Source organism: Dermacentor variabilis, chromosome 1, assembly GCF_050947875.1.
Source record: "Dermacentor variabilis isolate Ectoservices chromosome 1, ASM5094787v1, whole genome shotgun sequence".
NCBI lineage: Eukaryota > Metazoa > Arthropoda > Arachnida > Ixodida > Ixodidae > Dermacentor > Dermacentor variabilis.
In genome coordinates, this window is record NC_134568.1 from 69,954,772 (window position 1) to 69,980,360 (window position 25,589).

Here is a 25,589-nt window from a genome sequence, read left to right on the forward strand (position 1 = left end):
AGATTAAACGTTCGACCATATATCCCCAACCCTAGAAGGTGTTTCAAATGTCAGAGGTTCGGCCGTGGCTCGCAGAGCTGCCGTGGTCAGACAACTTGTGCAAAGTGTGGAGTGCAGGGCCACCCCTCCGAGAACTGCAGTGGCACACCTCACTGTGTGAACTGCAGTGGCGACCATCCAGCTTACTCACGCTCCTGTCCGAACTGGAAGAAAGAAAAAGATATAATCACCCTTAAAGTCAAAGAAAATATTTCGTTTAAGGAAGCCCGTAAACGGTGCTCACCTTTCCACAGCACACCTTATGCTGATGCGGCGCGTCGGGGGGCAGCGTCGCAGCGGCAATCGCCGAGTGCCCTGCCCGCGTGCAGCGAGCAGGCACCTTTGGCTCCTGACCCAGGGTGGAAGTAGGTAAGCCTACTCCATCCAACCAGCAACCAGGCCCGGCTACCCTTGGGTTGCCGGTCCCACAAGAGTTATCTGCGGAAACCTGCGCTGCACGCAGCGATCCCGCAGGACCGATAGCGGCCACGAAGGTAGGCGCAGCTGAGGCTGCCTCGACCTCCCCGGCCCCTCCCAGCGCTGGCAACAGCCGGCGCAGCCAAATCCCACAGGGAGCCCCATCGACCTCAGGGCTGGTGGGCGCAGGGGTCTTGCCTTCCGAGGTGAGACTCTCACGAAAAACTTCTCGCTCGCAAGAGCGCGTGTCCGGCGCCTCACAAGAGGCAATGGACACAACACCTATACCTACGGCGCAGCAAGCGCCTAAGGAGCGGCGAGGTTCCCTCGAGCGCTCCAGAAAAAACAAAACCCCGGTTACAGGGCCTCGAAAGAGCTCTGTAACCTAAGGCATCACCTCCCTTTCCGTAGACACAGTACTTATTTAAAATAAATATGGATACACAAATTATCCAATGGAACGTCAGAGGTCTTCTTAGAAACCTGGATGACGTACAAGAACTCATACACAAACACAATCCAAAAGTGCTGTGTTTACAGGAAACACACCTAAAATCAAAACACACAAACTTTCTCCGACAGTATATAACTTTTCGCAAAGATCGCGATGATGCTATCGCATCATCGGGAGGTGTAGCTATAGTTATCCACAAAAGCATTGCGTGTCAACATTTACAGCTCCAAATGCCTCTTGAAGCAGTGGCAGTTCGAGCTGTCCTCCTAAACAAACTCATCACCATTAGCTCGCTTTACGTACCCCCACACTACAAATTAAACAAACATGAATTCCAGTCATTTATAGACGAATTGCCAGAACCTTATGTTGTTCTTGGCGATCTCAATGCGCACAGCTCCCTGTGGGGTGACTGTCGTATAGATGCGCGAGGTCGTCTTGTTGAACAGTTCCTTTTTTCTTCTGGTGCGTGCCTTTTGAATAAGAAGAAACCCACTTATTACTGTCTTGCAAATAATACCTTTTCTTCAATTGATCTCAGCATAGTTTACCCGTCTATACTGCCTGAACTGGAGTGGGAAGTTGCGAACAATCCTTACGGAAGCGACCACTTCCCCATACTATTAAGAACACTTAAAGAAAACGAATATCTACCACAGGCTCCTAGGTGGCAGGTCGACACAGCCGACTGGGAGAAATTCCGAACCATAACTAGCATATCATGGGATGACATGTCCTCGTTACAAATTGATGCTGCTGTGGATTACCTTACAGCTTTTATTATAGATGCCGCATCTAAATGCATACGTGAAGTAAGTGGCTCGGCATGCAAACGGCATGTCCCGTGGTGGAACGATGAATGTCGCACGAGTCGCACGTAGGAATCAAAACAAAGCGTGGGGGTCGCTACGCGCTTCGCCCACTGCAGAGAATCTCGTTAACTTTAAGAAAGTTAAGTCTCAAGGCAGGAGAACCCGCCGACAGGCCAGAAGAGAGAGCTGGCAAAAGTTTTTATCGAACATCAACTCGTTTACAGATGAGGCGAAAGTCTGGAACCGCGTAAATAGAATTAGAGGGAGACAAACATATTCACTCCCTCTGGTAAACACACAGGGTGATACGCTGCAACATCAGGCAGACTCACTTGGGGAGCACTTTGAGAGTGTGTCAAGTTCAAAACATTATTCGAAATCCTTCCTGAAATATAAGCAAATAGAAGAATGTAAGCCACTCAAAAGAAAATGTCCACAGAGTGAATCCTACAACTGCCCATTCAGTATTGCTGAGTTGAAAGCTGCCTTGAGCTCATGCAAGAGCTCTGCACCCGGATCTGACAGAATCATGTATGAAATGCTGAAAAACTTACACGATGACACGCAAGTTACACTACTCACACTTTTCAACACCATCTGGGATGCAGGGTACCTTCCAACCGCATGGAAGGAAGCTATTGTGGTCCCTGTTTTGAAACAAGGTAAAGACCCTTCCTCAGTGGCAAGTTACCGCCCGATAGCCCTCACAAGTTGCCTTTGTAAGGTATTTGAAAAAATGATTAATCGGCGACTGATCCATTTCCTTGAAATGAGCAAAATGCTTGATCCTTATCAATGCGGCTTTCGAGAAGGGCGGTCCACAACCGATCATCTCGTACGTGTTGAAGCAAATATTCGGGAGGCATTCATACATAAACAGTTCTTCCTATCGATATTTCTCGATATGGAAAAGGCCTATGACACAACGTGGCGTTACGGAATCTTAAGAGACCTGTCAGAAATGGGCATCCACGGTAATATGCTTAACATAATGGAAAGCTATCTGTCAAATCGTACGTTCCGGGTAAAAGTAGGCAATGCACTCTCACGTCCTTTTACGCAAGAAACGGGTGTACCCCAAGGAGGCGTGCTCAGCTGCACGCTCTTCATCGTGAAGATGAACACGCTTCGCGCTTCATTACCTCAGGCCATCTTTTACTCTGTCTACGTGGACGACATTCAGATAGCTTTCAAATCCTGTAACCTCGCAGTGTGCGAGAGACAGGTACAGCATGGCCTGAACAAAGTCTCAATGTGGGCAGACAGGAATGGCTTTAAGATCAATCCTAACAAAAGCACTTGCGTTCTTTTTACAAGAAAGAGAGGAATGATCCCAGACCCTTGCTTAGAACTGGGTGGACAACAAATACCTGTAAACAAAGAACACAAATTTCTAGGTGTCATACTTGACTACAGACTCACTTTCGTCCCCCACATTAAACATCTTAAAGAAAAATGTCTAAAAACGATGAACATAATGAAACTCCTATCCCAGAGTACATGGGGTAGTGACAGGATGTCTTTATTGAAACTCTATAAAAGCCTCATTCGTTCACGCCTAGACTATGGTGCCGTGATTTATCACTCTGCCGCCCCGAGCGCGCTAAAGATGCTAGACCCTGTTCACCATCTGGGTATCCGTTTAGCCACAGGAGCTTTCAGAACGAGTCCCGTACAAAGCTTATATGCAGAATCGAATGAGTGGTCACTTCATATCCAGAGAACATACATCAGCCAAACATATTTTTTGAAAGTCCACTCTAATCCTGAACATCCCTGTTTTAACACCATTAACGACATGACATATGCTACACTGTTTTGTAATCGTCCTTCCGTAAGACAGCCTTTCTCGCTGCGTGTGAGGGAGCTTAGTCATGAAATGCATGTTCCACTTCTCGAACTTCGCCTAATGCATCCAGCCAAGCTGCTACCTCCTTGGGAGTGGCAGTTGATACAATGCGATACATCTTTCATGGAAGTTACAAAAAACGCCCCAGAGATTGCAATCCAAATGCATTTCCGGGAACTCCAGCACAAATACTCCTGTACGGAGTTCTACACAGACGCATCGAAGTCACACGACGGGGTGTCCTATGCAGCCGTCGGTTCATCCTTCTCGGAATCCGACGTACTGCATCCGGAAACTAGTATCTTTACGGCTGAGGCCTACGCAATATTGTCGACCGTGAAGCATATAAGGAAAACAAAACTCAGAAAATCAGTTATTTTTACGGACTCCCTAAGTGTTGTGAAGGCTTTGATATCGTTCTGTAAGCGCAAAAATCCTGTTTTAATTGAACTCTATTCCGTGTTATGTAAAGCATATGTATCTAACCAGCATGTGATTATATGCTGGGTGCCTGGCCATAGGGGCATCCAGGGTAACGTTCTAGTGGACCAGATGGCCACATCAATTTCATTACATGCAGTTAGTCCTACTGCTTCGGTCCCTGTCAAAGACCTGAAGCCTTTCTTAAGAAGGAAACTACGAAACCACTGGCAACGCATGTGGGACGAAGAAATAAATAATAAGCTCCACGTGATAAAGCCACAGTTAGGATTCTGGCCTTCCGTAACAAAATCACGCCGGACAGATGTCCTATTCTGTCGTATAAGAATAGGACACACATTCGGCACACATAACTATTTACTCACCGGAAACGAGCCTCCAACCTGCGGTAGATGCGGGGAGAGGCTCACCGTCCTCCACGTCCTTCTGGAGTGTCGGAAAGCCGAATATGAAAGAAAGAAACATTTTCCCATAGCATACCAGCAGCAGATCCCCCTTCATCCAGTAATGTTACTCGGCCCAGAACCGCTATTTGACACCGTCGCAGTTCTAAGTTATCTGAAAGATGTTGTGTTTCATGTTTTTAGCCCCACATGTTCGTAGCGTCTCCTCTCTTCAGAGGATGGCGCTATGATAATTATTTTTGAATAGCACATGCCTCTAGGCCCTTGTGGTTCAAGGGCTCTGGCGAGGCAGCAGTGCTCCAAGTAATTTTACCATCTTATATATTTTATAATTTGCATCATCCTTCTACGATGGATTTTAATGTTCATAGTACTCGTCATTAATCATCGCCATAATTTTATAGCACATAGATTTTACGCACTTTACAGCGACTATTTTTAGGCCACTTTACAGCCAAGCCACATCTCCATAATACATCGTCAACATCACCACTTGTCATGGCGCTCTTTGGCCACACCTGGCCCTTGCGCCATTAAACACCACAAATCATCATCATCATCACCTCAAAACGACGGGCCCTGGCTGTCCGATCATAATAAACCTTGGCCCTCTGCTGGGCCTTTGCCATTGCTTCACCTGACAACTCCTGTGCCCTTCTTAAGCGTTCGAGGAGCTTAAGCACGTACTCCACCACGACTGGGTCGTCGCCCCTGCCTTCCCACGATTCTCGAAGCATGCGAAGCGGAGATCGCAGCGAGCGACCGTACACCAGTTCAGCTGGCGAAAACCCCGTAGCCGCATGCGGCGCGGTCCGTAATGCAAACATCACCCCAGGCAGACACAGCTCCCAGTCAGTTTGATGTTCAAAACACAAGGCTCTCAACACGCGCTTCATGACGGAGTGGAGCTTCTCAACGGAATTCGACTGTGGGTGGTACACTGAGCTGTGTAACAGCTTTACCCCACACCTTTCGAGAAAAGTTGTCGTCAAAGCGCTAGTAAACACTGTGCCCTGATCTGATTGGATTTCCGCAGGAAAACCAACTCGCGCAAATATGGACAGTAGTGCATTGACTATCTCAACTGAGCTGAGTTCTTTAAGCGGCACTGCTTCAGGGAACTTTGTCGCTGGGCAGATCACAGTCAAAATGTGTCTGTACCCCGTGGCTGTTACCGGCAGAGGTCCCACTGTATCAATAACGAGCCGTCTAAAAGGCTCCGTAATGATAGGTACCAACTTCAACGGCGCCCTCGATTTGTCCCCTGGTTTGCCCACCCGCTGACAGGTGTCACATGTCCTCACGAAATGGTCTGCGTCCCGAAAACACCCTGGCCAATAGTACTCTTGCAAGAGACGGTCCTTAGTTTTCTTAACTCCTAGGTGTCCGGACCACGAACCCCCATGCGACAAGCGCAACAGATCCTGACGATAGCATTGAGGCACGATCAGCTGATCGTACTCCACTCCTCTGCGGTCTAGATACTTCCGGTACAGGACTCCACCTCTTTCCACAAAGCGAGCATTTTTCTTGGCGATACCTTCCTTGATAATGCAGCGTATGTTTTCTAGGCTGCCATCCTTCTTTTGCTCGGCTATCAAAGCCGACCGGCTGACTTTTAGCAACCTATCAAGTCCGTCTGACGTAGGCGCGATGAGCAAATCTGCAGATAGCTCTTCTAACTTTCCCTTATCGGGCATTTCCTCTCCAGTATCTGGTGCCTTTAACGTTACAGACTCAAGTTTATTCAGTTCGGGCGTGCTCTGAATATCGGCTTGCTGCGCCTCTGACCCTTTCTCATTGTTCGCCAACGTCGGCCCCGCAACTACCGCCTTTGCAGCGAGCTCCCGAACCTTCGATCTGGTTAAGGCCTGAACGCTAGCCTCACCAAACAAAAGCCCCTTCTCGCGCAGGAGGTGATCGGACCTGTTCGAAAATAGGTACGGGTACTGGGGGGGCAGCATAGATGACACTGCCGCCTCCGTCTCAAGCGCTCCGAAAGGTCCTTCAATAAGCACTTTTGCTACCGGCAGACACACGCTATGAGCTTCCACGGCTTGCTTGATCCATGCGCACTCGCCCGTGAACATATCGGGTTTTACGTAGGACGGGTGAACTACATCCATCGTAGCTGCGGAATCGCGAAGCACTCGGCACTCTTTCCCGTTCACGAGGAGGTCTCGCATGTAAGGCTCGAGAAGCTTCATGTTCTCGTCAGTGCTGCATAATGACAAAAACACAACTTTTGTTTTTGTTTCCGGACACTGCGCCGAAAAGTGACCCGGCTTCCGGCACGTATAACAAACGCGCGCTTGCCTCATCTCGAACCGTTTTCTGCGTTCGGCTTCGGTTGCCGCCGTCTCCTTTCGTTCGTTTTGCCGCCGTCTCCGCCGTCTCCTTTCATCCGCACTACGTGTGTCCCCCTTTGCTCTCATGGGTGTGAACTTTGGCCTCTCAAACTTGGAGCCAAATTCACCCTTTTGACCGTCCTTAGCTCCGCGAGCCCGACGCGTCACAAACTCCTCGGCTAGCTCAGCGGCTTTAGCCACCGTACAAACGTCTGGCCTATCCAAGACCCAGTACCGCACGTTCTCAGGTAACCGACTATAAAACTGTTCCAGCCCGAAGCACTGCAGAACTTTATCGTGGTCACCAAACGCTTTCTCTTCTTTGAGCCACTCCTGCATGTTTGACATCAGCCTGTACGCAAACTCTGTATATGACTCACTTTTGCCTTTCTCATTTTCCCGAAACTTGCGACGGAACGCCTCCGCTGACAGCCTGTACTTTTTTAGCAGACTCGATTTCACTTTGTCGAAATCCTCTGCCTCCTCTCTATCCAAGCGAGCGACTACGTCGGCCGCCTCGCGTTGGCCAAAGAGATACATGGCAGAATACTGAAGAAGAAATTAGCTCTTTTAAACGAGATCAAGATGGGACCAATAGCAAACAGTGCACAGCAGCAATAAGGTGTGGAAAAAGCCTAATCTCCGGGTAACAAAGTGAGCAAGCGCTGTGGCCACGTTTCCCGAGAGAACCCCTGCTTCTCGCACGTTCGCTCAAAGTTAACCAGGAACAAACCAATGTCCTCTCCAAGCTTAAACGGCCGCATCAGGTCAGTCATTTTGAACAATATGCGTTCTCCTGCACCGTGTGCCTGACTTCCATTACGAGCGCGTTCCATCTCTACCTCGAGACGCTTCATTTCCAAAGCGTGTTCGCGCTTTTCTTTTTCTTTCTGCTCTTTAAGTTCGCGCTCCTGTTTCTCTTTTTGCTCTTTAAGTTCGCGCTCCTGTCTTTTTGCAGTCTCCCTCTCCTCAATGGTCTCAAGGCATTCCGACAGCTCGTCATCCTCAGCTTCTAACTCAAGAATAGCCCTTAGCAGTTCAGGTTTTCTGAGTTTGTCTGAGACATCCAGACCCAACTCTCTTGCAAGCTCCAGCAATTTCGGTTTGCGCAACGACTTCAAATCCATGGCTGCTCTGAATGCTGCTTTCTCTACTGCCTATTATTGTCTTGCCGCAAACTAACCCGGCAGCAACGACAACCACAATTACCAGCTCTGTTTCTGACACTAACAAAAGCCTGGCAAAGCTCAGAAGAAGAAAGTCCCGCACTCACCAAACCTCGCAGCCAAGAGTTCAGCGCAGTCGTTCCGCTGCAGGCAACCAGTCATCACACAGGGCTCGTTGCACTGCTCCCGGATCGTCGATGAGCTGCTCAGCATACAGTCAACCGCATATCTTCGCTGCTGGCCTCCGTTGTCGCGATCTCACCGCTGGCAGACAGTTGTTTGAATCGCACCGCTGGTACGAGTTGTTGGGAACTCGGCGCTGACGCCCGTTGTTGCACCTGGGTCGCAAGCCCCAAGGGTAGCGTTGGCCTGGCGGCCTGGGGTACAACTGGAAGCATCCGAAGGTCCCGGCAAAGCATGAGTCGACTGGTAACAACAAAACAACTTGTTTATTCTAACATCGCAAAGAGTTGGCAGTCAGGTTGACCGAAGTAGAGAGACGGGAGAACACGTTACTCAACAGAAGAAATCGGAGCCCTCCTTTGGCGTCCGGGGGCAGCTGCTTTTATACTCTCGCAGTTGAGGGCAAGAAGGAACCCCTCCATAGACGAGCATGTGACGGTGCCGCTCGGGCACAAAGGGATAAGGTGGCGCAGCGTCGTGTCGGCGCCACTCGGACCCCCCCTTGCTTCACAGTTGTTGGGAGCTCCTCTCCCCGGCTGCCGCGCTTCGACAAGCGTGGGCACAATGGGAAGAGAAGGAGGAGCAGCCGTCGTGTCGGCGCCGCTCGGACCCCCTTGCTTCACAGTTGTTGGGAGCTCCTCTCCCCGGCTGCCGCGCTTCGACAAGCGTGGGCACAATGGGAAGAGAAGGAGGAGCAGCCGTCGTGTCGGCGCCGCTCGGACCCCCTTGCTTCACAGTTGTTGGGAGCTCCTCTCCCCGGCTGCCGCGCTTCGACAAGCGTGGGCACCAATATGCACATACACTCACACACGCACAAGAAGACACGTGGCATCGGAACATGCCTGGACGCGCTTGGCGGGGAGGCGTAGCGGCGGCGCCGAACAGGCCAAAAATGTCTGCCGCTTTGTTGCAGCCGCGCCGGCTAAACCGCGCGTCGTAGGCGAAACGTAACACTAGGTTACACCAGCGCCTGGTTACACATACGTCGAGGTATGCACATGGAGGAAGCTACGGCAGCTAGGCTAGAAGCGCATTAGAGGCGGCCATTTTTCGAATGCTGATGGTAATATGGTAACGCGGATTTAGGGTCGTACTCGATTCTAATGCACATGCAATTTGTGGACCTGTTTTAGCGGAAAAAAGGTGCGCGTTACATTCAAGTAAATACAGCAGTTAGCTTTTCAATACATAGGGCTCTATGGAGCATGGCCGAACCGCACCACTTAGTTTGAATTATGCGAAAATTGGAATTAACGAGGTGTGAAATAACGAGCTTTTACTGTACACAGTAACAGTAGGGAGAAGCGTACTGATCCAAACACCCGTCATGATTGATGTCAGCTGTTGGCAAATAGCAGCCATGTATGGGAATCTGCTATATTATGCAATAAAGCATCCGGAATATTGTGAAGAGCGGGCTTCTGTTGAAAAGAGAGCGAAAAGACAACTTTGCACTCTGCTTGTCAGCTCCACTTGCTGCACACGACTGCAAAATTTGGCTGAAATCTTCATAGCTATGTATGCTATCCACACGCTTTGTTTTTTCACCAAGCCCGAGAGGTGGTTTAGGACTCCTTTAATTTGCCCATGGGGATGGCACTGGAATAAACAGATGTCCCACGCAGCATTGCGAGTGTTGCATGACACATCTGGCATTAGTCCTTTATCATAGGAAATGCCTCCTTTTAAGTGTGAGAATTTCCAGCATCTGACCACTTGTGTACGAGAGGTCTCATATAGTAAAAAGGTGTCATAAGAAATCTTGCTCCTTAGTCCATCTAATTATGAGATAAATACAGTGGAACCTCATTGATACAATCCTGTTACATATGATTTCCCGGCGCCAATGTTCACTATTGAGAGCACAAAAATGATGCAGCACAGTTACACTTACTTTTTACCGGTTCATGTTTTCCTGAAAAATATGGCCTTTCGGCACCAATGTTCAGCAGAACGCCAAACTGCCATCATATGATAAGTTTTCCTGCCGCTAGATCTTGTATAAACAAGATAAGGTGCGAGATGCACATGATTGAGAACAGTAGCTGCCCGCTGCAGCAGTTTCTCTGCAATACTTGCTTGTCTGTCTTAATGTGAAAATGCTGGTGCGCACTAAGTTTCTTATTCCAGTTCGAGCAAATCTCCTCCGGGGCCAGCGCACATTGCATTCACAGCTGTCGCTGCCAACCCTATTGCCATAAGCATCTTCACTTATCCATAGCTGTTTCACAGTGCTGGGCTGCAGTGCTTTTGGAAGCGCACTCGACCCTTTTAATAGGCATTAACAGAAACGTGCCGCTGCTCTCTGCTGCAGGCGGTGCAAAGAGAGCACTGCTTATCACTCTGGTGGCATCTATGTATTGTATTCTGGCATTTTCCACCAGCTCGATTTCGTTTATATTTCTTGTCGTAGTCTTAAACCACTATGCAGTAGGAAAATGACTGTGTGTGTCTCGGATCGCTTGGGCCCTACGCACTTTCGCGTGTGTCTTGTCCCGCAATGATTCGTGATGAGTGGGCACGTTAAAACATCCCTCCAAAATGCCCTGTCCTTTTCGAAGAAGCTGCTGACTTGGGCTGAATTCGAGGAACGAAAATGTTAAGCTTGCCAAAGCCATAAAAACGACGCGTGTCTCGGGCTGCTCGAGCCCCACCAGGTCGGCTCGCGTCGGCGTGTCGTGGCGTACTGCAACGATTCGCACATTGTTTCGCATTAATGAGATGTCAATTACAGTTGAATAACCCGCCGTGGTTGCTCAGTGGCTATGGTGTCGGGCTGCTGAACACGAGGTCGCGGGATCGAATCCCGGCCACGGCGGCCGCATTTCTATGGTGAAATGCAAGAACACCCATGTACTTAGATTTAGGTGCACATTAAAGATCGCCAGGTGGTTTAAATTTCCGGAGTCCTCCACTATGGCGTGCCTCATAATCAGGAAGTGGTTTTGGCATGTGAAACTCCATAATTTAATTACAGTTGAGTCTGTCAATTTGTTTAGTGACTTCCGGTGATATGTTTTCTTGGTTAGTACGTTTTCCCCTGCATTTTTTTCAAAACGTATGAATGAGGTTCTGCTGTAGTTAGTTAGGAGCAGTTCATTTGGCAGGGTCCTTTTTATTGCTGTAAAGGAAACCCTGTTCTTAATCAGTTGTCATATTATGTGAAATATTTAGGTTAATGTTCTTTTGCCATGCAGGTTGCACGAGAAGGAAAGCCTGGGAAAATGCCTTGAGAAGCACCTAACTGTAGAAACATGTCGACCGGAGTTAAGGGGCCCACTACAGCCTTACATAAAGGCTGGAATGCAGGGGGTCTCCCTCCTCCTGGCTGCTGAAGGAAAACCAGCTTCCGATAAGTGGTGGGTCGCACACTGTCATTCATGGTGCATCTGCACTGTTGTTTGGGAGTGGGTTGCTTAGAGTTGAGCAAAAGAAAAAAAAAATGGCCTTAGTATTTCTTCTCTAACATACTTTCCTCTCTTTTTTGTGCACCGATTGACATAATCCTTAAACACTTGTGTGGCTCTTTGCAACTAAGGAGGTAAGACATAACACAGTGTTAGCCATCTCATAGCAAGAGTCAGCAGCTAAGGATATAATCAAAAATGAGTATAATTAGTCATAAATGGGGTGGGATGCAAGTGCCTGTGTCGTCGTTGCCTTCTGCCATTTCGCCGCCAAGTGCCATCTAACTGCTGCGCCCTCTGCCAAATGGCACGAAGTGCCTGAGTTAGGGATAGAAGAGAGGTGGGTCGGAGAACAGGAACAGCGGAGAGCTGCTGGCCGTATGAGTGCGTTGCCCTAGCCTTGGGCATGTGTTTTGAAGGTTGGGCTGTAAATGCCCAGGGCTGTAGGGCCTATGCTTTGTGGTAGCAGGAATGAGCAACCAGAAAACCGAGGCAAGGGGCGCATTCCAGTGTCACCCGTTAAAAAAAAGAAAGGGTCAACCAAGTGTCGACGCTAAACAAGACAAAATCAACGTAATTGTGCGTGAAATACGACACAAATAAGATATGAAATGAGTGAATAATGGACAGGAAAAAGACACAGTATAGACAGATATAATCAACAAATCGTTTGGACCACCATTTACTTTAACCTTGTTTTCTTTAGCAGCATCACTTGGTTGACCCCTTAACTACCATATAAAGCCAAGGAAAGCATAAGGGAAGTAATTTGTAGGTTTAATTGAAGTTTAGGAATGATAAGCTAAAGGGCTACAAGTGTTATTTGTTTGCTGCTGGAAGGGAAAAAGTGAGACACTACCGTATTTACTTGAATCTAACACGCACTTTTTTTTTCAATAAAACGGGTCCCAACATTGCATGCCCACTACAGTTGAGTACGATGCTAAATCTGAGTTACCAAATTGCCATCGGCATATCAATATGGCCTCCTTGTATGCCGTAGCTTCCGTAGCTTCCGAAGCTGCCGTAGCTTCCTCCATGTGCTGTAGTACAGTAGACTCTCAATAAACGGAACTCCAAGGTTAACAGGAGTTCCGTTTACTGAGAGAGATGTGCAAAAGTGCAGATTTATGTGCGTGCACTCGTAACACCATTTTATGGAACTCTAAGCACTAGAAGGTGAATGTACCTGATCAGTTTTTCAGAAAGGAAGAAAACTGCAAGAGGTTTTAGTACAGCACTCACAAAGTTTGTTTGGCAACAATTAGTCACTGTGCACTAAAAAATGCACCAATTTTGCTTTGTTTGAGTCCTTGGAACTGCATCTTTAGGATTGTTTTTTCCATGGCACTTAAGCTTTGGACAAACATTCCAGATCCTGGTTCCTTCAGAAAATAATTTTTGAGATACTGCACAGCTGATTCTGCTCCTTGAAGTGTGGTAGGCTCCACGGTAGCTACCCCTTCAGATTCCTCTTCTGGCTCACTTTCTTCTTCAGCACACCTCAGCAACAATGCTCTCCACCGTGTTTTCAGGGCAAGTCACAACATCACCATCGATGTGCATGTACTCATCAAAGTCCAGATGGATTTCCTTTAAAGCTAACTGCTGTACTACCTCCTGCCTCTCAAGGGCATCTTCACCGTCACATTCAGGCAAATCCTGCAAGTCGGATGCCTGGTCACTCGAAAAAAATCCCGCGTGCCTAAAGCAATTTGCTATAATATTAGCAGTCAGCTGCCTCCAGGCATCGGCAATAAAATGAATGGCGCCAAGAATGTCGACCTTGTACTCCTTATTCTGGTTCTTGCACACCAGCATCCTCTGCAGGAGACCCTTGCGGAAGCGGGCTTTCAGGGCTTGAATAACTCCCTGATCCATGGGCTGCAATAGTGCCGTGGTGTTGGCCGGGAGAAACTCCAACTGAATCGACTTCGGTCCTGTTACAGTCCCATGTCGAGGGCAGTTATCAACAAGAAAAAGTACTTTCCTCTTTTGCCGTGAAAATCGCGCATCCTTGGTGTGCAGTCATTTGTTGAAGAGGGCTTGCGTCATCCACACTTTTGAGTTTGTCTTGTAATTCACGGGCGTATTAGTTATGCCCTTAAAACAGCGAGGGTTTTTCAATTTCCCGATCACAAGCAGCTTCAACTTGTCGCTGCCTGACAAGTTCGCTCCTACAAGAACAGTCAGTCTTTCTTTGCTTAGTTTGCCACCTGTGCATTTCTCACCCTTGAAAGCCATCGATTTCGTTGGCAGGAGCTTAAAAAAAATGCGGTTTCATCTACGTTGTAGATGTCATTGTCCTTGAATTGACGCATAATCTCCGGAAGCCGCTCTGCGCGCCAGTCGCGACATGCTGTCACATCAGCTGTTGCAGCTTCTCCTGCAATGGTGTGAAAAACGAGGCCGTTGCTGTCTTTAAACCTTGTCAGCCAGCCCTCACTGCACAAGAAGTCTGTTACCCCGAGTTGAAGGACAAACTCTTCTGCCTTGACACGGATTAGTGGTCCGTTGATGAGAATGTTTTGGCTCCGGGCTCTCCTAAGCCACAACACGAGACACTTCTCTAGTTCTTCGTGGTCGCCTTGTCGCAGACACTTCCTCTGGGGCCCGAATCGCGAACTTTCGAAGACATCCCATAGCTTCTCCTTGTCGTGCAGGATCCTCGTTAAGCTGCTTTTCGGGACGCCGTGCTTCGTTGCGAGTGCCGACTTCGTGTAAGAGCCACTTTCGAAGTCAAGAATAATGTCCATCTTCTTTTCGAACGTAAGTGCATGGCGTGCACGCTTCTGTGCCGCCATCGAAACAACAGAGGCTAGGCCTCAACTTTGCGAGCGCTTACAAGCCACCGATGTACAAATGGCAGCACGACGGCACGAATGAGGCGGCGGGGGCTAAGCCCTGTAATCTCGGCGACTTGAACTAATGAACGACTAGAATAAGAGCTGCGCTAACACAACACAAGAACTGCTCATTCGTTGCGCAAACACGGCCGACTACCAACGAGGTGAGGCTTACGACTAAAAACAAGAAACAGCCGGAACCGGAAAAAACTGATGATGGGTCTGCCAAGAAGTTTCATTTTCGGTTCCGTTTACTCGGTGATGCGGAAATTTTAGTTCCGATTACCAAAAGTTTTTTTACGTTATGTGAATACAAAACCAACCAAACTACAGGCGACTGTTCCGTTTAAGCGGCAATTCTGTTTAAGCGATTTTCGTTTATCGAGATTCTACTGTATGGGTACTTAGGTTAGCCCACCATTTATTTCCCCATTTTCTTTCTTTGCTCTGTCAGCACAGAAGTGCCAACTGTGAGTTCATGCCACAATTAAAAGGAAAGTCATCATGTGAGCGGAGACGGACAGAAATCAGGCTGCATCACGGGTGTTCAGCGTTCCCGTAACTTGCGTGTGGGACTGGCGCAAACAGGAGAGGCATTCTACTCTGGTGGCTGCTGCGTACGGCGTGGCCGCGCGGGCCCTATCTTGAAAGTGATCTGCGATGAGGACAGATTCTTCTACGCGTCTAAGCGCACAGTGCTGTGTTCTCGTCACTTGATTCGCAATGAAGCGAGAGGCAGCACGAAGGTCGATTCGCTTGTTCCTGCTACCGAACACTCCCTTCCTTACTCCAGTGTTTTGGTTGTGAATGTCTGCGTTCATTGAGTGAGACGTGTTCATGTTTGCTTGTGCGTGCATGACACCATGCTTGTTAATTTAGTTAGTGCACGAATGTTTACAAGTTTATACTACTATCTTTACTTCGTGTAGCCATCTACTACTACGGCGTGCCTCATAATTGGATCATAATTTTGACATGCAAAACTCCATAATTTAATTTTTTTAAATGTGAGAAAAAAACATACTAAGCGGGAAAACATACTATCTGAAGTCACTAAAAAATTCAGCAGACTCAACTGTAGTTGACATCCACGTAATTGGAAGCGCTGCACGAATCATTGCAGCATGAGAAGTCGCCACCCACCGAACTGGTGGGGTCCGAGCAGCCCGAGATGCACATTGTCATTTTTGCGGCTTTGGCAATTAGCTTACGTTAGCGCTCCTTGAATTTGGCTTCGGTCAACAGCTTTCTGCGGGTGAGGTATTTTGGCGGAAAGCTTTAACAGTGGCCATTCGACGGAAATCGTTGTGGCACGAGACGCGTGTCGAGCTGGTGGGGCCCAAGCGGCCTGAGACGCACTTTATCGTTTTCCTACTGTGTATTGTTTTAAGACAGGGACGGAAAAATGAAACAAAATTGAACTGGTGTATGACGCCGGAATACGATGCTGCCAGACGAAACATGACGCTCACTTGTGGTACCTGCAGCAGGGAATGACGGTGAATTTGGGTTATTGCCCTGCACTACCAACGGCACTATCAACGGCACTACACTACATGCATTGTGAAACAGATAGGTGAATATGCTTATTGCAATAGGGTTGGTGACAATAGCTGTGAATGAGACATGTGACAACGTGCGAGGAAATTCACTGGTACAGGAAAAAGAAACTGAGTGCACGTCAGTATTTTCACGTAACACAGGCGGGCGAATACTGCAGGAATGCTGCCATGGTGGGCTTCTGCCAAACTCGATCGTGCGTGCCTTGCACCTTTTCTTGTTCACAAGGGATCTAGCTGCTGAAAAATGTATCGTACAATTGCATTTTGGCCATGTGCTAAACATTGGTGCTGAGAGATTGTGTTATCAGGGAACATACTACAGTCGAATGCTTCTACAACAAGTGCCTCTACAGCGAAATGACCTGTATATCAAAGGGATAATTCTGTCCTGGTTCTGTTGTGAATGGTGTGGTGCGTGACCTTTACAACGAAGTGGCCTGTTATGAATGCTTTCGGAAGCCCCAAGCACTTCATTATACAGGGTGATAATATTTAAGTTTTTTAAGATAATTTTTAAGACAATAAAATTGGCTTTGGCAGATAGTACAATTCTTGTCGTTGAGCTGGACTATTCGAAGAGGCGGACGTTACTACCACGAGAAATCTCAACACATATTCAACTAATTAGCTAAAATTGATCAATCAACTTCTTAATTACATACATTACAGCACATATTGCAATTTACAAATCATAGCTGGTGAGATTGCAGTATGCATCCACTTGAAATTAATTTTTAAGATGACACCAGTTTCTAGATACAGTCGAACCCATTTATAACAATATTCAAGTGCCACGAAATTTCCCGCGTTATAACTGGGTTGCATGAAAAACAACAAAATAGGGGGATGGCAGAGCTGTTGTGAAAAAACTATAATGATGGGGAGGCCAGTGCCCCTCCTCACTACCTTCCTCCATCTGGCTGCTGATTGTGTTGACTTGTTTAACTGATTAAAGGGGGACACGGATTTTAAAAACTGAAAATTGCAAAAAAAAAAATCGATATTTGGGAACTACTTGTTTCGGCATCTGTAATGCCTGATCTACACCATATCAAAACGATTTGCCCCAAAACGTACCCTAAGTGTCTGAAAAAAATTATTTTGCCAGCGCGGATGGTGAGAAACAACCGCAAAATTGCGCATAAACACTGGAGTTCACTGAACTATTCCTTGTCTTTCCCGCCACTGAGCGCCGCCATCTCGGTATCCTTCGAAAGCTCGAAGTTCCGCCTTTCAGTTCCCTGCATCCTCGCCAACGATGGCCGCATGCCGTTTCTTTGTTCATCTTATTACAAACGTAAGCGGCTAATCGACCTTCTGTAAAAAAAAAAAGTTTGAAACTGAACACGCGTCCACGTAAAGCGAAGTGCAAGCCGTCTCTACTTGCTACGGCAAGAAAGGGGAGGCGGTTATCCCAAGGCTCAAACGAGCCGACAAGATCGTGCCTGAGATAAGTCGCTGCGTCGTGCAATCTCATACCTATCGGCAATAACGCAGTGGCCAAGCTAATCATTTTCCTCTGTCCCTGCGTGTAGGTTTACTTTGGAGACCGCAGACGATGTGCCGATGCCTATTCCCGTTTCCTCATGTGCGTACGTAGGTTCATGTTCGTGCATTCCAGATTTTGTTACGAGCCGGTACGTGTGCCTAACGTCTACATCAGTGGAAGAATTCTGCAGTTTTAATTATATTGTAATTATTTTTTCCCAGTTTTGAAGTTTCAAATTTATATTTTACCAGTTTCTTTTAGTTTTTTTTCTGAAGTATAGCATTTTTAAAGTCTCAAATTTTGGGATCAGCACTGTGTTCCTACTACTCATACAATTCTCGTCATTCTTTTCTTTCCCTGAATGCAGGCGAGTCTGAGAGTGCACAAAAACTGTGATATAGTGTCTTAGGACACTTAAATATATTGAAATGCTGAAGAAATCGCCAATAAAGATTCACATTCTTAAAGCTGCAACTTTAGAATTTTGTACCTTTGGCTAAGGTACAGATACAAACATCCAAATGACAACTTTAAGTATTTGAACATCCAGGAACATACCTGCTTCATTTTAGCTATGTTGTTGCAGTACATTCTTTTGCAAATCACATCCCGAGTTTTTAACATAAGAAGCATTGTAACTACTTCTTGTTATTGACCTCAGAAAAAGTCTAATTGCATATTTATAAGTAGCCCACAAGAGTGGATGTGTCTAGAGCAAGTATCAAAAATGGTTGTTCTGGATGCCATGTCCCCTCATATTTAATGCTGTTTGTTTTTTGTACTTCTCTGAAAACACTAATTTTGGTCTCCATGTAATATTCAGGCCTCGATATCTCAACACCAAGAACAGAGAGAACTAATTTTTTTTTGCAGAATGGAGCCTAATGGGTATACTTTATGCAGTATAGCAAGCGCATTTTTTTTTGGTTTTCACTTTGGAAATTAATTATTTTGCTACAACTTCTGCCACATGGTTTCCATATTTTGTGGGCTTGTATTAAATGGGCTGTATAATATCTATTAAGGGTCAAACAAAGAATATGCTTACTATCGTTCATTCCTTAGTCTTTATGCTATCTAAACATGCCTTACAAATCATTTTTATTGTGCCATTTATCTTCCATTGTGGTCTTAAACAATGGAAGTGAAATGTTAATTATCATAGGAACTAATTGACAAACAAAACTAAAAGCATAGTTGAAATCAGCACAAAAATCTTAATAGGACTAGAATGTTTTATTAATATTGATGAAAAAGAGGATAACATTATTTCAATAACAGTGTCCCCCCTTAACTTTGTTTCCTGTGCTCTCCAATTGCGTGTAACAAGCTGTGTCTGTCGGCATTCAAGAATGGCACTGCTATAACAACTGCAAAGAGCAGTCATGGATGGCAAGTGACATGTGAACTCCACCGAGGCATCGCATTGGTGGCCCCCAAAGGGGCCTTTTAAAAAATGCAAGTAGGTTGCCGTGACGGCCTCCTAGCTTCAGAAATCCAGAAAAAAGGCTGGGGCGAGATTGCCACAAGGCATTTCGCGACATACTACTCACAGGCTTGCATGAAAAAAGCCTCATGTCTGTCAGCCTTGCCAATGCTGACATCCTTTTCCAAGGCGTCTAGGTGCTCCACATAGTGCATCGGAAGGTCCCTCACGAAAATGAACCCCTGGAGGGACCGAGTCAACTGCACGGCCATTTGCGAGGACAACATTGAAGCAGCCTGCCCCACCACATCAACGCTGCCGCTGTCGCTATCTGATGCAAGCATGTTCGCGACAATTGCCTCATCGGTTAGAAGTTCTGATGTATCTAATGCGTCGTCTGCATGTAGAAGCTCTTAAGGCCCACTCATACTAGGCCGACCCGACACTGATTTCAGTCTGCCAGCTGTCAGGTGACAGTGTTTTTTACATTCGTGTCGGCGCCTCTGTCACACTGTACCGATGTTGAGCTCTCCGCCGACCATCGGCAGATTGTCAGCGTTGGTACAGTGTGACAGAGGCGCTGACACGATGGAAAAAACGCTGTTGCCAACACTTGGCAGACTGAAATCGGTGTTGGGTCGGCCTAGTGTGAGTGAGCCTTTAAAGTTCTGAAGCACCCTCGTCGTCCGTGGAGCAAAGGTCAGGCATCACTTCGTCAGTGGGAGCTTCGCAGACTTCGTATAAGTCATTGTTGCCTTGGACAAATCAAGCTTTCTAAAGCAGTTCCGCACTGTAGAAGCACTTACTTCAGACCATGCACCAAAGATAAACTGCACCGTCATCAATAGACTGATCTTCAAGTCTGGTTGCTCCCTGCTTGTCCGCGTGGCCATGTCCATCAAGAATAACTTGTTGATGCTGATCACGCCGGCAGCCATAGGCTGCAAGCCTGCCATCATGCTCAGCGGCAGGAAAAAAACTTCCACGCTTGGAACTTAGGCATGAAGTGGTGGGCATTGCAATTATCTAGGATGAGCATCACCTTCTTCTTAAGTTGCTCGACATGTTGATCGAACTCCAGGAGCCACTCATGAAGAAGTTCTGACATTATTCATGCTTTGCGGTTGTGACGGTATCGCACTGGTATCCTGGCAGCAGCGGGGATTTTTTGATTTCCCTGTAACAAATGCAGGCCACTTGTCGCTCCTGTCCATGTTGGTGCACAAAAACACAATGAGGTGCAGCTTGCTGTTTTTGCCACCCTTGCATGTGCCTCTTTTGAGTGCATACATCTTGACGGCAACATCTCAAAGAACAGTCCTATTTCGTTGCCATTATACATTTGAGTCACGTTAATTTGAACTTTCGGTTTATTCGACCACTGGGCTCTCTTCAATGTTATACATATTCCAGTGGGCGAAAGCGCCTGGTAATTCGAATGCGCAAGCATTTGCGATGGTTAATTCGAACATACTGCGCTCAGAGAATGCTCACAGCAGCGTGCCAAATCATGCGGTGGTGCTTCCGACCAGCAGATCCGCTGGCAGCCGTAGGCCCACCACGGCAACGCTAAGCCTAGCGATTTCGATGTTCGTTACCAAGTTTCTTGGTGTTTGGTGCTTTGTTTTTCATTAAAACAATGCGCCACTGTTAGCAATGGCACAAACTCCGTCTTCGTAATCCTCGCCAATGGCTTCAAAGCGCAGAGAGCATGGCACGTTGCATAACGCCGTTTCCCGAAAGTCAGCTTCGCCCCGATACAGAAATGTTATGCGGTGAAGCATACCAAAAGTTATAAAGGGCAATTGTCATGGGTCATAGTATGTTTCCTTTAAATATGCACACGTGCACCCGCCGTCTCCTATCACAGTATGAGCACAGATACACCTAATGAACGTACTGGCATGCTTTGAGAGCTATTTCGGATGTGCCTTTGACGATTTGAGCTCTTCTGGGCAGTAAAAGGTATGCATTCATTTTTTCAGACCGCTCAATTTTTCTAACATTTTTGCGGCCCCCAGGGAGGCCGAGAAATCGGATGTTGACTGTAATTTATTAATATGTGTGTATAAACCTTATGGAACTTCCCACTCATGTGTTAGATCAGTGCACATGCGCCACTGCAGTTAAGTTCTTCATTCAGTTAGCTTCCTTTAATTCGAACTTCTTTTAATTCAAACATATTTTTGGGCCCCTTCGACTTTGAGTTATTGAGATTCGACTGTATATGTCAGTGTCAACGTAGTTGCTGATGGTGCAGGGCAGTATTTCCTCCACCTGCTTCTGCTTTGCCTCCACGTCAAGTGAAGCTCCCTCGCCGGTGATGGCTTTGTAAGCAATGCTGTGCCTCTCTTTTAAAGTGCTGTGCCCAGCCGCCACTTGGCTGGAAGTTGTCAGCCGTGAGTGATGACGATGATGTGCTTTCAATTGGAGCAAAAGGGTATTTATTATAGAAAACTAGAACTTCAGTGGTGCCATGGGCTTCTCCTTTGCCCCCTCATGTCTGCTCTCATGAACCAGTATTAAATGACCTCTTTGAAGTCAGGTGGCACTAGTTGTCCATAGTTGATGCGCTCCCTAACACACCTGGGCTCCTAAATTATGTATCTTTGCATTACGCTAAGCTATCACGAAATCTTAGAGCTGACACTGTGGCTTTCTTTGTCTGGGCCGGTCATAGGCTACCATTGGGGCTTGAGTAGCTTGGGTGGTGTCGTCTTGCAGTTGTGTCCCATGTTTTCTCATGGAAGCACTTTAACTGCGTTGTGGTACTCAACCTTGTTTCTGTGCGATTATTCTTCGTTATGGTAATAGTGAATGTTTCCTTGTTATGATGAGTTATTGTGCATGGTCCATCATACAAAGGATCAAACTTCCCAGCTTTTGCGGAAGTCTCATACCATACTTTAACGGCCATTTCATATGGTGCTGATGGGTGCTTTTTGTCCTTCTTGGCCTTCATGTCACTTAGGTAGACTTTTATATTGTCAAACGCTTCTTCCCTGGCCGTGTCAATGTCTTCTTGGGGCTTTTCAATGTCTACTTCCAGTTGGTTGTCAATTATTCTTCGAGGTGTATAACTTAAATAACAGTTCGAAAGGTGAAGTCCTGAGTCCAGTGTGGAGCTGTGTGTTGACTTCGAACATTGTTTTGGCAAGGTATTCACTCCAGTGGTCGACGTCTCCATTGACATTTTTGTGCAAAGGCGGGAGAATTCGACCATTTGCTCTCTCTCAACAAGTCTGTTGGTCCATGGTGCATATGGCACGGTGAAGACGCGTTCAATGTGATGATGCTGGAAGTAAAACACTGTCATTGTCACTGATTATGGCTCTTCGAATGCCAAATATCATAACGATTTCTTCCTCAATGAATTGGATCACGTGTGATGCACACTTGCTTGTACTGCACATGCCACAATTAATCTTGTTGCAGTGTCTACAGCCGTTATGAAGTACTTGTTCTCGGCAGCTGCGTTGATCGGCCCTACGTGGTTGATGGCCGCTGCATGGAAGGGTGTTCAAGGCACTTCCCTTGAATTGAGTGTTCCTGGTTGTACTCCAGTAGCATGCTTGTGCTGTTGACATGTGTGGCATTCTCTCACATATTGCGCAATGTCTTTGTCTGTATTGTGCAGTAATACCATTTGGACAGCTTGGACTTTGTTTGCAGGGCGTCTCAGTGACCTGCACGATCGTGGTGACTCTATTACAGCGGACTGAAGTGATTTGGGCACCATGACATGTTGTATTGTCTTGTCATGTTGGGTTGTACTGTGCATTAGCATGTCGTCGACTATCTGGTAACATTTCCCAGCTTTGCTTTGTGGTGCCATTTCACCAGCAGTCTCGATGTGTGCAATAATGGCCACCAGTTCTGCATATTTGTGCTGGGCTTCACAAAGGCAAGAATCATTTGCCTTCAGCACGTACACTGCGTTGACCATTCTTGATACTGCGTCTGCTACTGCATTTGTCTTGCCAGACATGTGATGCACAGTGAAATGGTATGGGGATAGGTCTAAAACTATGCGTGCAAATCACCTGTTGGGGTTATTTTTCGACATAATGTGTGCTACAGCCCAGTTGTCCGTAATGAGCTCGAAGTGTTCTAGTCCTTGGAGGTAAAGATGGAGACATTCTGTTATGGCCGAGTGAGCTGCAGTTGCCTCAAGTTCTGTCGAGTGTTTGTGGCTGTCACTCTAGGTGACCGTTTTGCTTGCATATTCGACTATGTACTCGTGTGGTGTCACCGTTTGTTTGGGAAAGGACTGTTCCAAGCGCTGTGTGGGAAACGTCAACATATACTTGTGTCGGTAGACTCGGGTTGAATGTTGCCAGGATAGGTGCCTTGGTTAGTCATCCCTTTAGTGTGTCTATGGTAACTTGGCATTCAGGTGTCCACTGAACAATGGCGTCTTTCTTCATGAGAAGTGTCAGTGTTCTAGGGTTTTTTGAGAAGTCTTTTATGTATTTGTGGTAATGTGACACAAGTCCAAGGAATGACTTCACCTCGCTTTTTGTTTGCGGCACAGTATAGTTCGTTGTCGCTGCAATGCGTTGTGGATCGATCGTCACTCCTTCTTGTGATATCAAGAATCCAAGGAATGGTATCTGTTTTTCTGCAAACATACACTTACTGTATACAACACGCAGTCGTAGGTCCTGAAGAGCCTTCAGTACCTTACCAAGCACTTCAATGTGTTCCTCAATGGTGTCTGTGAAATTGCACACATCATCTATGTCGACAACCATGTGACCGTTGTCAATGAGCTCTCGAAGACCTTCATTGATGACACTGCATTGCTGCAGGAGCGGTGCATAGGCCAAAGAGCATTCGTAATTGTTCGAAGTGTCTATCTTCTGTTATGAAAGCGGCTTTAGGAATGTCTTCTTCATGTAGGAGTATGTTCAAGAAGGCTTTCTTAATGTCAAGCTTTGACAGATATTGCGATCCTACAACTTTTCGAAGGAGTGTCAACTTTTGGCATGGGGTAGGCTTGCTTGACTGTTTTTGCATTTAAGAATCGGTAGTCTATACACAGTCATTGTGGTGTAGTGTCCTGGTGCGGTTAGGCAACGAAAATTACTGGGGAGGCATAGGCAGATTTTGATGGGCGGATTATACCTTTTCTAATCCACTCTTGTATCTCTTGCCGGATGAACCTCCTGTTGGCGTCACTTGCGCTGTAGGGCTACACCCTAACCGGTTTCTGGTCGGTGAGCTCAATTGTGTGTTCGACATGTGTGCACAGACCCATGCCGTTGTTAGGGTGGGTGAAGACATTAATGTTGTTCAGCAGAGAAGCCTTCAACATTTTTGTTTGACTCTCCCTTAAGTCAGCAGGAACAGGTTTATGTATAATCAACTGTGCAATTTCTTCTGCTGAAGGTAGTGTGGGTGCTTCCCATATGAACATTGTCTTTGCGTCAATGGCTCCACACACACTTCAATGGGGTCTTGCCTCACTGCAAACTTGCTTCGGGATCTCGATGCTTTCATGCTTTGCGAGGTTGTCTAGGCTTTTAAGTTCTGTTACAAAGTTTGACATCGAGGACTGTGGTTCCAGAGTATTCCTTGTCAGTTCGTATGAATCCCTTTCTTTCCGTTTCAGAATATATTCAATTGTGTGGATGCCATTGTCAGTGCGCTCAGTGTATTCAAATGGAATGGCTTGTCGCTAGTCAAGGTCTACCATGACCTCATACAGAAGGTTCTTGATTACTTTTGCTTCCGCTGTCGCGCAAGCGCCGCCAATAGCAATCCTCGCTTGAGTCACGTCAGTAGGATTGCATGAGTTGCCAAATGGACTGCCCAATACACAGTTCACTTTCGTAGCAACCTCAAAGTTGTGGTTTTGTGCAAACTGTTCGTCAAGTAATGTTACCACAGAGCCTGTATATACATCCCATAGTGGATGTGACATGATGCCGTTTATATTGGCTTGTAGTATGATTTTGTGCCCACCTGAATCTGGGATAGCAACACTGTTGATGCTTTGTGGTGTGCTTTTCGCTTGACATCGTCTCATGGCTGCTGCTTTTCATCTTCCGTGCATGTGTCTGGATCAGGGCTGTCTATCGCTCAGTGTCCCTTCTTTTTGCAACAGGCACACGTGTTGGCCTGTAGACGTGTGTATTTTGGCGTTGTAGTGTTTGCAGAGTCTATTGTATTTCTCTCGGTCGGCTTCGTAGTTTTGCTGAGTGCTGAAGGTTTTCTGTGGTCGTTCAGTCCAACATCTCGGCAGTCTAGCTATTGCATGTAATGCAAGAACTCGCTGATGGTTCCACATCGGAGATCATGAAAGACTGCCAACATTTGCTTTGCACTTGCTGAATGCATTTCCTGTATGAGCCAGTCGACCGCATCATCGTCGGACAGTTTGTATGAACCATGTCTGATGCTCTAGAGGTGTGCATACATGTAGTCGGTCATACTTTCATTTTCTTGCTGTGCTCTTGTGTCAACGAAGGCGACTGATTGACAAAATAGTAGCAGCTTGTTGAATTCAGTTTTCAACGCTGTCACCCACGATGTCCTGTCATTTAACTGGTTACCTGTAGTTTGAGGCCAAGCGGCTACACGGCCCCTAAGTCGTGAAATGCCTGCATTAAGCGTCGCTGCCTCTGTCCATGTGCAACGATCACGCATTGATTCTACCGCAGTTTTCCACTGCTCAAAATTGTCGACTCGGTTCCTGAGTACATCGGCAAAGTTCCTGTTAGGTCCGGTGTTGTTATTTGCAG

The 25,589-nt window shown here is 46.8% G+C and overlaps 1 protein-coding gene across 4 annotated transcripts in view; it reads left to right on the forward strand.

Annotated features, from left to right (window-relative positions):
- LOC142579093 (box C/D snoRNA protein 1) overlaps positions 1 to 25,589 on the forward strand; it is a 74,465-nt gene that overhangs the window by 34,678 nt on the left and 14,198 nt on the right. For 3 of the 4 annotated variants that reach the window (XM_075688971.1, XM_075688963.1, XM_075688988.1), the window contains one exon: positions 11,311 to 11,472. The exons of the other annotated variant lie outside the window; for it this stretch is intronic. In XM_075688971.1, coding sequence (XP_075545086.1) covers positions 11,311 to 11,472 — 162 coding nt within the window. The remainder of the gene's footprint in view (positions 1 to 11,310; positions 11,473 to 25,589) is intronic. 4 annotated transcript variants of the gene reach the window in all.